Source organism: Eurypyga helias, unplaced genomic scaffold (genome assembly GCF_000690775.1).
Source record: "Eurypyga helias isolate BGI_N326 unplaced genomic scaffold, ASM69077v1 scaffold514, whole genome shotgun sequence".
NCBI lineage: Eukaryota > Metazoa > Chordata > Aves > Eurypygiformes > Eurypygidae > Eurypyga > Eurypyga helias.
In genome coordinates, this window is record NW_010245453.1 from 38824 (window position 1) to 53597 (window position 14774).

Sequence of the window (14774 nt, forward strand, 5' to 3'; positions counted from 1 at the left end):
TCCCTAGGCAATATAACACGTGTTGGCATCTCCCATTCACTAACTATATGAATAATTTTGAAGAGATTTGTGTAAGCTTACAGTTCTAAAAATTCCTCTTCTCTTTACAGCCCTCTGAAGATATGGTACCCTATGAGTCAGACCTCTACCGACAGCCCCATGACTATTACCAGTATCTCAACAGTGATGGAGAGAGTCATGGTGGTAAGTTAAAAAATACCTCCTTGGAGCATAAAGTCTCTTGGGAGAGATTTTCCACAAGGAAAGAGATTTAGGACATTCAGGAAAAGAATGAATCTTACTGTGATCCATAATGTATAGGCACATACTTTCAAATCAGAAACCAACATTATTTTATTCTGCTTAATGACACTGTTCCAATGCAGCAACTGCAGCACAGTTTCTCTGAAAGAGAATTTTAGAAATGGCTGAATGATGCGAGGAGCTTCCAGGACATTCAGTATATGTCCAGGAAGGTGGGATGTCAATGATCTCTATCCTTCATTATTTTCATTGTGTTTTTACTTTCCTCTGCAAATCAAAAGTACTCTGCTTGTTTCAGGACTCTTTGAGGACATGGATTTGCAATACTGTATTTCTCTTCTTATGTTCCCATTTCCAATTTCTGTTTGACTTAGGTCCTAAATACTCTATTTGTGCCTTCCTTTTAATTATGTTTCTTTGGTATTTGGCATTTTTCAACTCCATATATTTCTCTCTTTCTTTTGATCTCTTTTGCATGCTGCCACACCTAGCTTTAACTTTAACTCTTCCTGCAGAACACCCAAGTACTTCCTCTCTCTAAATCTATGTAAAACTTCCTTGTAGCTGTTTGTACATAAACTTAGCTCAATATAAAGATACTGTATGATTATTTATTGCTTCAATTTAGGTACGTGATTTCAATGCTTTGGTGTCTCTATATTTTCATGTCATCTGGGCACTGGACTCTAAATCAATGCAGAGGGGAGAGTCTTGCTTTGTGAGTTTTGTCTCCTGTGCTATACAATGGTCCAGCAACACCACCCTGGAAATATCAGAGTCAATATTGACTCAGGAAGGAAAAGCACCGTTCTACTGTATCACTCGTGGCAGTCCCTTCAGATCCTGGAGTTTCCCTAAAAGACTCCCACTGATATAGCAACTAGACCCATCACTGCTTAATTTAAGACATCTGACAACTTCACAGCATAGCGTTGTTTTTTCTGTCACAACAGAAGCTACATTAAGGGACAGCAAGTTACAGAATAAGATTGTTCTGGGCATTTAGTTGAAAAAGAGTCATACCTAAATTTGTTCTCTAAATTGCATTCAAGAAATGCCTGCGATATTCCTAACAGCCAGAGACAAAGGGTTAATTCAGTTTTTATAAGTTATCTCATGGCAACTGTGAAGTCCCATTAATCAAACCCAGCAAATTCCACATGGAAATTCAGGGTTTTTACATTATAACGTGTACCTGTTTACACACCCATAAAATGAGGATAACACTTATCTCAGAAAGCAATTGTGACAATTAAACAATAAATACAAAAGATGCCATGTAGGAAAAAGTACTGGGAAATAACTTTTCTGACATTAAATCTAGTCTACCTCAAGCAACAATATCCCTTTATCTTTCATAATCTTATCATCCCATCTGGTTTACTGCCCAATTTTCAGTTGGAAGGCTGCTTCTATGCTACACTGCTCAGGTCATTAACATGTTTTTACCCATCATAATGAACACAATAAAAACTCGAAAGTCACCTACGTGGGTTATGGCCTAAGTAGTACTTAAACACCCAATTTGAACAGAAGTTTGTCTCTTCCTAAACTTGTGTTGCACTTGTCCTAATGACATCAAAAAACATTGTTTAATATTTTAAATCCTATAGTAAGTTTTTATGGAAGAGACAACTTATTCCCAGCCTGCACATTTCAATCAGATTTTTATTTATGAATGCAACTGCAATGTAGTCGATTGTCCCAAAATATTCAATATGCCCTATGTTTTCCTGAATTTCTCAGTCCAAAAGAACAGTGAACGACCAAAGAATAAAAAGAGGAGTGAAAACCACAAATTAACACATTTTGCTTCTTTCATATAAACATTGACAAACACAACTTAGGCTATTGTTTTGTTAACCTGACAAGACGAGTGGGTCTTGAGAAGAGCTGTGGAGAGCAGGAAAGGGACATCACAAACTACCTTTAGAAATAAGTACTAAGTGTTCACGCTTGTATGTCAGTAAGTCTGTAAATGTACTACAGCATATTTCGTAACACTAATGCAATCTTAGAAATTACAAAATTCCACTGCAGCTTTGTCTCTAAGTTATTACTAAACATTATTGATTTAGTATAAATCACTTTTTGTATGAACTTGAATGCTTATCCTTGTTCATGTTGTTGCTAGCCTCATGGAACTTACTACATTTCATGTTTTGGGATTTTATTTTCATCATATGATCATTTAAGAATCTCAGCTTTGATTCTGTTAGGATTTTAGCCCACAGGGAAGTGGAGGGAAGTCCAAACATGTGAACCTTAATCTTAAATGCTATATGGCAAATAGAAAGAACTCCAAACTTCATTAAAAAATCCCCTTGCTTCAAAGCCATTCGCATGGTTTGCTGAGATGAGTGAAACACAGTGGGAACATCTAAGCTGTGCAATGTGGTACTGTGTCAGAAAGCCTCTCCTGGTTTAAAATGAGTTGGAAAATCTGCACAACCCAGAGCAGAGACGCTAGCCTCGCAAGTACGGCCCTGTCAGCACAGCTGTCTCCTTAGCCTGGGCAGAGTGCTGTGCTGACAGGGCTGTCACAGTTCCGGTTCAAGCGCTGGCTCATGAATTTCTGCATGGTTTTGCACTGCGTAATACAGATTTAGCCTGTTAATCTACTTTATAATAAATACCTTCCTTAAGTCTATTTCGTATGCCAACTGCTATTTCTAACATTATTGATCTATTAAAGCAGGAACAAAGCAGTTTACATTGGTCAGAAGATGATTGAGAAAGTTCAGCTATGTTTTCTCACCTGCAGAGTGAGAATCTATCTCCAGGGTGAATATTAACACAATGCTTTTAGGTCTGCTATTGCTTCCCAACAGGCTAAGATCCTCTCTGTCATGGGAGGGAGTTCAGAACTCATGATTGTCCTTCCTCTAACCTTTCACTACATACAAGACCAAAACAAACACAGTCTCCATGTCTCTATAGGAGAGAATTTTTTTCACATCCTCTTTCACTTCACATGAAATTTCTCATAATGACTCCATTGTGTAGCTATAGGTTGGCTTTTAATGATTTTTCTTTACCCAAAGAATAGACACTTTCCATTTCTAGAATTTTTCTCTTCTTTCTTTTTTCTTCTTTCCACCTTTAGGTTTATGAGAAAAGAACAGGACTCCTATGTGTTCCAGACATAACGCTAGCAAAGAACACAGAATTAGATAGATGCTGCTAAGTATAGTAATTGCAGACACAGATATTATGGATTTTTTAATATTTTCATGTGCAGTAACTTAGCCAGGATGGTTAACTGCAGATGGGCTTGTGGAGAAGGAATTTGGAATGTCACTTTTAATGTAACTAAAACAATATACTTTTTCCTAAGTGTCAGTGTGAAATTATAGATAATTTAGAAATAAATAATGGCTTTTCTTCCTATCAAAATTTGAATATTTGGATGTAAGTTTGTGTTGAAGTAATTTTGGACATAGATTTATTTTGCAACGTATTAGTGCTATGTAGTCACTGTGTCTAAATGGTGTGCTATTAGTAATATTCTATTATAGTATTTTTACAGCAGCACCTAATTCCAAAACAAAGGAATGCAGTAATGACTATGTTAAATATTACATAGTTATTAAAATGAATATGCAGAAATAGTGTTCCATATGTTGATTTATTTGCCAAGAAAGAATTTAAAAGAACAATTCTGGAGGCAGCAGGAACCTTGACAGAGGTATCTGGAAGTATAAAAACATGACTGCTGATTTAAAAAAACAACAAACAAACAAAAACCCCAAAACAACAACAACAAAAAACCCCCACATTTAAGAAGAGTTATAAGTAAACTGCTGGGTGCATGCTCAAATATTCATGGCTGTGCATGTTGGAAATGTACTGTCTTCTCTCTTGGCCACCATAGTTACTATTAGTAAAACACCCCACAGCTGAAGACCTGCCATTGACAGCCTCAGAGACTTTTGCCTGGGTGTTGTCATCATCACAATTATGCAAATTATGCAATCATACAAATGATCTCATTTGTTGTAGTAGATTATCAGAGACAAGGGGTGTTTGAGAATAGACATTGCCATCTGACAAAGAACTTTCTGCACAAGGAGCAGAGACAGATCATTCTAAGGAAAAAGAATATAGATTACTCCTGCAGTGTACTCTGAACAATATGTTATACAGGGCTGACCACGGTATATGTGGTCTCAGTGGTTGGCTCTACGTAGAGAAATCTGCAGCAATTTAACCTAGAAAAAGCATGAGTTAGGGTGGCTCAGGCTTCCAACTAAACAAAAAAGTATCATATTGAATGTGCCCAAAGTCTTCTACCAGGACACAGCCTTAGATGACCTGTAGATTCAAACACACACACATTGCTATTTCCTGAGTTGGAGCAGGTGTGAATATAAAAGTACCTGGGTACTTTGCTCTCATAAAACCCACTTTTTCCACCAGAGAAAAAAAAAATTTTCTCTAGCACTGCAGGATGAAGAAATACTACTGTGCTTAATAATTATAACTTTGGGCTATAAAATCCATACATAACCCACAGAAAGCGCTATACAACAAAGCAAAGAAATTAGAAAGTAGTGCAGCAACTCCCTGTGTGCTTTTATAAGCACCTTTCCATCCCTTTTACATGCAGTGACAAGGTTTATCCATGAATCAGAAAAGCAGGAAGGACTAAAAAGTAAGCACTGGTGTGGTAAATGGTCTGACAGCCTCCAAATAAACTTCTGCAGACCTGAGCCATAAAGGCAGAGAAAGGAGCTTACAACCTCTCAGGTACAACTATGTTTGGTATAAGCATATCACTGGGTTCCCTCTAAAGGAAACAACATTCAAAGTCACTATCCCAGATTTCAAATCCTCAGTGAGATTAGACCTAATTGTTAGAAAGATGAGTGGAGAAAGATGAGGAGATAGAAGCTGAGAGAAAGAATGAAACTGGTATTTAAGAAAAAAATACTCACAGCACATTGGTATCTAGATAATGTCATACACAGTAAAATCATACTGCAGAACGAGACAGTTCTTCCTCTATAAATTCAGTTCAATTACACATGGAACAACACACTCAGTTCTGTCCATCTCATTATTGGAAAGATGTCAACAGCTGGGAGGCAGCTTGGAGAAGTGCACAAGTATGACTAGGGGGGTGAATATACTTATTTATATTGAAAGGCTGAGAGCTAAATACATGCTGCTGGGTTAAGTGATCATTAGTAGTAGATTGCAAGGGTACAAGGTAGCAACCTGAAAATGTGAAAGCTAGGGCAGTAATTATTTATAATAGTACAAGGGAAGAAAAATCAGAATAGCAAGATATAAATTAGAAAGGTTACACTGAATATCTTAAAGACATTTAGGCCATACATAAAACAATGCATGAAAAGATGAACTATGGAAGGTTAGTTCCTAACTCATTCAGAGTAGAGGATATGATGTTGACTTTGATTTTTAAAAACAGAGTGCATACAAATATATGCATAATTATGCATGCAGCTGCTGTATGTAAGAGAGAAATAAAATTCACAATGCTTCATATTTCTTCTAACAGATTTTTAATTTTGAGCAGCAAATACATAATTGTAAAACTTTTGGAGGTTTATATTGAACTAAGAAAATCTAAACCTGAGAATTACACGGAACTTAATTTCAAAACTAAATGAATCAGGAAACAATATAGTGGTTAAATAAGTACTTTTTTATGTTTTTACAAAATCTAAATTATCACAGAAGTTTCAAACACACTAAAGAGAGAAAAAAAGAAGAGAGAAAGTCTGCATCAGAATGTAGCCTCACTGTAAACAGTGTACACAAGACTGCCATAACAGTTTATCTTTTAATTTTCTGATATTGGTACTGAACAATGCATGACATACCAACACATGACTACAGGAAATATCTAGCAAAGGGCCGTGCTTTTTCTGCAATATTCCTGGAATTTTGCTAGCAGATTAAAATAAAGACTGAAGATAATTGCAGAGAAACCAGTAAATTTTCTTCATCTCCTCATTTTCTTGCCAAAAGAAGAGTGGAATGAGAATATAACAATACATAGATCAGTAGAATTTGTTTTCTCAAGAATGAAAATGTAAGATGGTTATGGTCTCGTCTTGAGAAAGGTGCCAGCATGAATGTCTTTTGCATCTTGTGCTAAATTATCATTGAAATCCATCTCTCCACCTAAGACTATTCTTCTAATTAAAGTGGCCTAAGTATTACTTACCAGACACAGGCATTTATGAGATTAGGAAATGAAACATTACAGGGATCTATGTAGACTGTCACCAGATACAGGTCAACAGGGATGGTGTGGAGAGGGCGGAAAGACAGTGACAGGAGTGGGAACCAATGACAGACAGATAAATGCCAAGTTTTTTAATCTTGTAATGACAGACAGTCTGGTTTTATTTTCTTTAGATCATTACTGGGAATATCATCCACACCACATGCACAGTGAGTTTGAGACCTTTGGAGACAATCACTTCACGGAACTGCAGAGTGTGCAGCCTCCCCAGCTTCAGCAGCTGTACAGGCACATGGAGATTGAACAAATGCATGTCTTGGATTCTGCAATCCCAACCACACACATTGGACTCAACCATCAGGTATGGTTACCAACCCTTAACCAGAATTTAGGATTATAGTTAAGGGTAAGGAAAACAATGCATCAGGAAATGTAAACTCTTCGTGAGATTGCTGAAATGGATTACACAAGTTCTTACTGCACAAGCACTTGTGCGGTAAAGTGCAAACTCTCCATTCTTAGGACAAATGTGGTTTAAGCATTCTTTCTATCTGGGTAATGAGGAGTCGCGTTCCTCCAGCTGTGCCTAAAAGGGTAATTGAATTTTCTGGGGGGTGTTGAAATTTCAAAGTTCTGTTTGATTTGGAATGAAAATCAACTGTTTTGAAATTCTGCAGGGGAACTGGACCTGAGAAGCTATGCATTGTCATAGCAAGGGTATCCATGACTACTGGGAAGTATTCGGAGCCTCAAAGTAGTAGGAAAGTTTCAAATATTTCCAAGCAACCCTGACAATTTTACATGACCCGCACAAGAAATGCTAACAAAGACAAGTCACTGGTAATGTTATCACAGTGAAACGGGCTGAGGATGGCCTACTTGTATTTCTAACTGAAAGTAAATAAGCCATCAGCCAAAACACGGTGTCTTGCTTCTGCTCAGATTTTACATGAAGCCAGTCACGTCCCTGTAAAAAAAAAGATACTTCATTGTGCAGTAAAGATAGTCACCAAAGTGGCAGTGAACAAGCTGAAATCATAAGGGGTTCCATGGTATTGCAAAGATACTAAGCAAAGTGGGTGTGGAGATCAGTTTTAACTCTTGATCAGTAGAATATGCCCAAAGTCATTACTGGGAGCACAAAGAAAGCTGGATGATCTTGTGCTAAGGAGTTTCCCAAGGCAGGCAAACTACACCAATGTGCTGAATACAAGACAGAGTAGGACTGAGATTAGAGAAAAAAAGTGTTTGTGGATGACAGAGCTGCATATAGTGGTGCCAGTCCTGAAGTTTTGTGAGAGAAACCATATGCATGGAGTTGTCATTTTGGGCTTCTTTGTTCAAAGCAAACTGAATTTATATAGAAATACTGTATTAATCAAAAACAAAGGAGGAAAAAGATGGAGTAAGTTACACTGTCAACAGGAAACTGACTGTAAGATATCAAACTTCCCACCTACTATTCAGAAAGAAAATCAGGAATGGAATATAAGATGTAGATACAAACAAATAGGAACAGAAAGTTACAAATATAAAAAACGCTTCATGGAACAGCAGCCTGTGGGAAGCTTCAAGTCATTGGAGTTGCTCACTGCAATTGCTAATACAGAATGACTGACCGTTACCTCCGAATGAAGGCAAAGACTAAAAATTAGCGCCATTATGGATGGTTTTGGAAGCACCATCAAAAAACAAGAGGAGGGGCTTCTGCTTATCCCACTTCATTCCACTCAGTTACCAGGACGACAGGCAGAGAATTAATTTTGTTGCAGCTTTCCATAAAGAGCACTGTGCTCTCTCTGCCCCACTCCTTAACAAGCTGCAGAAGACACTAGTGACTAGGATTCACCACGACCCTCCTCCTCCTTTCCAGCTGGGGATCTTTGGCTTTTTATGTTAACCTACAGTAGCTCATGCAAGTGGTACTCAGCATGCTCTGAGCTTCAGACTCTGCTGTGTCTCAGCCACAGTCCTAGGCAACACATACCATTATTCAAGGGATTTTAAAATAAATAGAAGCAAGAATCAAGTTCTAATCCTCCACTGAATTTGCCAGTTACTAACTGCACCCATGCTTGTCGTGCAATATCAGAATTACGGTTTGCAAATAATGGAAGAACATGCAAAGATATTTATCTAATTTTCTGTTGACATCACATTATTTTGTGAAATCAAATTTGAGGCTCAAGCTGTGCTTGGACAAGATTTCTTTGAAAAGTTTTGTTAGCCTGCCAACAGGTGGTCTCACCAAATAATAAGAAAAGAATAGTCATTCTGAAGGGAGAATGAAAGAAAAGGTTGGAAAGCTGTGAAGAACTTTACAAAGAGGAAGATCAAAGATGCCACAGACCCCAAGACAACATCAGAATGTGGAAAGTAGCTAGCACTTTCTTAAGCTTTCTCTCTCCAGGAGTGTGTTAGTAACCTGGCTCTTTCAAACACACTACCAGGTCCGCTGTGACTCTATAACATGTCTGTATGACACTGTGTGTATTGACCTATGCTGGGTTTCAGGCACGAAGTAAGTGTGAGCAAAAATACAGCAGATATAGGGAAAGTGGGGACAGCGTGGGGGAAGCTTACTCAACTCCCCAGGTTGGCCTCTGCAACTCCCTTTGCTTGTGAGACACTGCTCCCCCTCCCTCCTCCACAGCACTCTCCCAGCATTCCCCTCCAGCCCCAGGGGAGCAGTTTCCTTCCTCCCACACCACTCTCCAGTGAAATCCAGGTTTCCACAACCACCTTCTCTGCAGAGGCATCAATCTCCGTTCCCCTCCCTTTAAGACATGGTCCCACCTTCTCATTCCCCTTCCCCCATGGCAGTCTCTCCCTTCCTTCCTACCCCTGAGGCCACAGCTTTCTTAACTGTAAAAAGCTAAAGGTGACTCTGTGGTGAGGGCTGAAGTTTCGTTCTTGGGGATCTGACAGGAAGCTTACACACACTCTTACCCAATCCTGGCCTTCCTGCCAGATCGACTCCAGCCAATCTGCCAACTCATTAACCGCCAGCTGCTGCACCCCAAAACCAGCCCTTTGCACACTTCTTATTGGGACATTTTAAGCTACTGCAAAACTCATCTGAAAGTACCACTCAGCAAAGCCCGACACGGTGTGGGTGGTGTGACTCATGTGGCGAACACCCACTCCCCACTTTAGTGCCTAAGGTCCCATGAGGAGGGAGTCAGGCGCAAGACATCCTTTCTTGGTGGAGGGAAGGAGATCACCTTCCAGGATTATCAATTTGGCTCATTTTGTGAAAAACACTTTCTCTGTGCTGCTGGGTTTGGGGGATGTTGGTTGGTTTTGTTTTTTTTTTAATGTAGGAATTGGATTCTTACTCCCTGCCCCTCAGACTGATCTGTTTCTTGTTCTTAAATAAGAAGCTGCAATAATTCATGGCAACTGGTCACAATGCCTAACAAACCAGACTACAACTGAGAATTCACAGAGCTGAGGTATATTCCACACTGCCCCTGGCAAGACCTCTATATAAGGGCAAGAGAATTTAACACAAAAACTGGCTTGCTAGCTTTGCAGATGAGGAATCCCCATTAATGGGGAATTTTCAGATAGCCACTTAGGAAAAGAGAATGTAAGCCAATAGGATGTATCCTTTATGTTAGTGCTGAGTCTGTTCTCCTCCCCATGAGGGAAATTCAGGACAGAAAGCTGACAGACCTATGTAACCCCGCCTCCAGTCAGATGCAGTCCTGTAGGAATTCTGTCAGAAGAGAGCTGTCAGAAGGTGTTCCTGAGAACGGAAGAGGACAACAGATCCAAAGCATCCATGCTAAGGCAGAACTGTTCAGGTCTTTCAAAGTTAAAGAGTAGTTCCAGAAGGTTTGTGTTAGAAATAAAGTTCTTCTCCAAAGCAATATTACACTGGGGATATGCAACAGGGATCAGAAACTCATTAGAAAGCATGCTGACCTTTGGGGACATATAGGGGAAGAGGGGCAATCTCACTTGCATTCTATGTCACACATATGTTACCACTTTCACAGCCTTATTGGTCCTTCCTTCTTGTAAAGATGGATCTTTGTACATGTGATTTACAGTGCTGACTGTTAGCTGGAAGAGTTTCTTAATTGCATAGTATTTATTATAAATGTTAACTACTAAGTCACTCAGCATTACCCTAAATGGTCTCATACACCTCTTACTTTCTGCACCTTTCCTCTGTAACTCTCTCCATTACATTTCCTTTCTTTATCTCGATGCCTCACTCTCTATCACTGCCTCTTCCCTCTACTACCCTCTTCTCCCAAAGGTGTCCTATTTGCCCCGGATGTGCCTACAGTACTCCTCTCCACCACAGCCCAGTTCTGATGAGGATGACATAGAGAGACAGAGCCCCCCGCTGGAGGTATCAGATGGGGAGACTGATGGTGTGGACCCTGGGCCTGGAATTATGCATGGAGAAACAGGTCAGTGAAGACAGAGGGACTTTGCCAAACTATGTGATGAGCAGCTGTTATATTATTGTGATGATAATAAATAAAACTGTAGAACTGCTGTGCTAGTATTTTATCCCACTGCCAAAGCTTCACTTCCCTTGACTCCTTACACTCTCCTGTCCTCTGAATCTTTCATGACTATAACTGTCTGAATCTCAAATGCTATTTTTTCATAGAATCATAGAATAACAGAATGGTTTGGGTTGGAAGGGACCTTAAAGATCATCTAGTTCCAACCCCCATGCCATGGGCAGGGACACCTTGCACTAGACCAGGTTGCTCAAAGCCACATCCAGCCTGGCCTTGAAGACATCCAGGGATGGGGCATCCACAGCTTCTCTGGGCAACCTGTTCCAGTGCCTCACCACCTCCTCTCTGTGAAGAATTTCTTCCTGACATCTAATCTAAACCTCCCTGATTTCAATTTATACCCATTACCCCTTGTCCTATCACTACAGGCTCTTGTAAAAAGTCCTCTCCCAGCACCCTTGTAGGCCCCCTTCAGATACTGGAAAGCTGCAATGAGGTCTCCTCGGAGGCTCCTCTTCTCCAGGCTGAACAAGTCCAATTCTTGCAGCCTTTTGTCATAGGAGAGGTGCTCCAGCCCTCTGATCATCTTCGTGGCCTCCTCTGGACTCGCTCCAAGTGGTCAATATCCTTCACATACTCCTAATTTCTCCTTATGTCTTGCCTACTCAGGGTCCCAGAATGGAAATGGCTTTTACCTTTTCTACTCCAATTTCTATTAACAGATGTGAAAACCAAGGCAAGAAGGTCAAGAAACTGCTTTTAAAAATATTTAGCTCTCTTTGCTCAGTACCTAAAAGTTAGGTTCTGTATAACCTGCCCAAATTAGTTTCAGATTGACAATGTTTTTCAGTTAGCTTCAAATTAGCAAATTAATTTCAAAACAATGGTTTGGCCTTTGGAATTCCTTATTCTTGTTTTTCCTTCTTGGTCCATCAATCCATATTATGTCCTCACAGTGTAACACTGTCTATTGTTATAAATGTTGCAAACCAGAGAAGTTACGTGACTGACAAGCTAGCTGAAAGAGTTAGATGAGTTCTGTATGTTCTGCTCCTTCACCAGGCTAATACTAATGCTCTGCTCCCTTTCTTCTCTACTCTCACACAGGCAGCAAGAAAAAGATACGTCTGTATCAGTTCCTTCTGGACCTTCTTCGCAGTGGAGACATGAAGGACAGCATCTGGTGGGTGGACAAGGAAAAAGGTACTTTCCAGTTCTCCTCCAAACACAAAGAAGCATTGGCTCATCGCTGGGGCATCCAGAAAGGCAATCGCAAGAAAATGACCTACCAGAAGATGGCACGGGCTTTGAGAAACTACGGCAAGACAGGGGAAGTCAAGAAAGTCAAGAAGAAGCTGACCTACCAGTTTAGTGGAGAGGTGATGGGAAGAGGGGTCACTGATAGGAAGCATTATCCTCACTGAGGCCATGGGACCCTAAGCAAGAAAAATATTAAGACCTCCTGGCTGCATTCCAGCAGAGGAGATGGACGCATCTTTCTCTTTGCTTCCTGTGCCCCCTTCTCTGCCTTTAAAGGGCCTTTAACCATCAGATGTTTCTGGTACGAATTCCCTTCTTCAGCATCTGAGAATCCTAAACGTGACAGAATTCTTTGCTTCCATCCTACAAGTTGGACAGAGTTGGGAAATTTAAACAATGTACAAATATATTATTGTCAGGAAAGATTTTTTTGATTATATTGTAACTAAATACAGCTGATGAAGTTTTGCCTTCAGAGGTGGTGCTGTGTCATTCACAGTGACGCTGCATTAGCTTACGGCTTTCAAACTAGCATTAATACAGGCTCTGCCGCAGCTCTCAAAGCTAGAGAGAAGTTTGCAGATCTTGGAATGATACTCGTTCTTTTAAATAGTAATAAAATGTACATATTTAATAAAATTTGATATAATGAAGTTGTGGTGTTTGCATAATAAATGATTACTTCACAAACAATTCTCATGTACATTCAATTATGCAGAGATAGCCCACGTGTGGTACCTGAACAAAATGCACACTGGGTTATAGAGCCTTATTCATCGGTCACTGCTTTCTAATTTACTTAGAAACATCATCAGTGCTGTCAAACTAAGTGACAAAGATAATAGGTGACATGCATTGCTGTGAAAGAGACACGGTACTGAAATCAATTGTAAAATACGTATATATAGATCTGTTATCATTTTTTCCTGTGCAAATGAAGCCCTGCTAGTTGAATTATTTCTATTCACTTATACCAAGAATGGCATTTATAGCTCCAGTAAGTTTAAAAGATAACAATTAATCACGTTCTTCTGTGGTTTCTGGGAAATAAGTTGCATTTAATCATGTATTTGCAGAATTCTAGTGCAAAAGGTTTTCAAGCTTTTAACTGTGGATTTTAGTCCCTACTGTAAAATGATTGATAGTAAATAATAAAAACTGCATTGTATAGATTACATTCAAACTGGACAATAAAAGATAATTCAGTACCTGAGACACAATGGTAAAGTTACCCAGTACATCTGAACACAGAAAAGAAAACCAAAGTCAAGCAACACTAAGAAAATTAGCAGTTTAAACTTTTAATATTATTTAATATCTCAGCTGTATTCCAGCACTCAAACATTAGGAAATATCATCATGACTCTTCCAAAATAGATGAGGTGAAATGAGGTAGGTCTAGGATGAGGACAAGGTTTCTGTTTAACAATATTAAAATGTAGTAGAAAATGCCAAATGTGACAATTTGGAAGTTGGAACTAACTTGAAGCTTTTCTGAGCTTGCTCCTCACTAAAAAAAGAAATAGTTGAAAATTACAAGCTTCTTACAGACCTGAGTTCTCAAAATTATATTTAAATGTAGTCAGTTTTGTCTACACTAACAACCTCACTGTGGAAGTGAAAAGTCTGGTGAGAGCACTGAGCTACAGTGTCTTCTTGGAGCCAAACAGAAAGAAGCTCCTGCTTTAAAAAAAAAAAAAGTCACAACGTAGTACTTCCCAATTCTTCTTCCCATTCCATGAACACAATAAATACATCACAGAATGCCAGAAATCAACTGAGAGTTAAAAGCAAGTGAGGGTTTCAGAACTTTCTCCATGCAAGACAAGAATAATAAATGGAAACTATCTTTCAGTCTTATAAAAATATTGCAACAAACTTTTAGTTACTGTTCTTTAAAGATCGTGTATAATCTCCTAGTCAAGTATTTTTTATGTAATAAGGGTTAGGATATGTCAAAGCTGTAAAACAAAGTAAGAAGATATTTTGTTTCAAAAACTGTACTCTATGAATTTACTTCCTATAGGACACAATGTAATACTCACTATATTAGACTCATACAAACTCTACAGGCATTCATAATGCAGTTGTAAGATGGAAGCTGTAAATCACTGAGGGTAGTTCTCAGAAAACCAGAACAACACTCAACACATATAATTAGGGTGTCTTCAGTGCTGAGCTAGAAGCTCAGGACTTTTCTGCTTGCTACTGATGATGACCGCTTGCTACTAGAAAGAAATAAAAGACTTCTGCCCTCATCAGACTTGCAGACTTGATACTCAAGGAAACTGGAGGATTAATTCCTCTCTTCATAATAATATCTTTATCAAAAACACAGCTTGAAAAGCAGAACTGATCATTCTCTAACACTATAATTTCCTCTTGCAGGAAAACTATGTTGACTGAAGGAGCTAACTGGTGAGCTAATTGTGGGGAGTTTGGGGATATCACAAAAGCCATTTCAAGCTTGTCAAAAAGCCCTCTTAGATCTCAGAGACCTAATTGTCTCTTCCTAGCAAGTCTTGCATAGAAAAAAAACTAGATGC

General features: G+C 39.1%; 1 protein-coding gene across 1 annotated transcript in view; it reads left to right on the top strand.

Annotated features, from left to right (window-relative positions):
• The window catches only part of SPI1 (Spi-1 proto-oncogene), a 19759-nt gene extending 6838 nt beyond the window's left edge, over window positions 1-12921 (top strand). Inside the window, exons 2-5 of the mRNA XM_010150056.1 lie at window positions 111-204; window positions 6655-6842; window positions 10752-10908; window positions 12076-12921. Of these exons, the coding sequence (XP_010148358.1) occupies window positions 111-204; window positions 6655-6842; window positions 10752-10908; window positions 12076-12392 (756 nt within the window). The 3' untranslated portion in view covers window positions 12393-12921. The remainder of the gene's footprint in view (window positions 1-110; window positions 205-6654; window positions 6843-10751; window positions 10909-12075) is intronic.
• Window positions 12922-14774: the final 1853 nt, after the last annotated feature.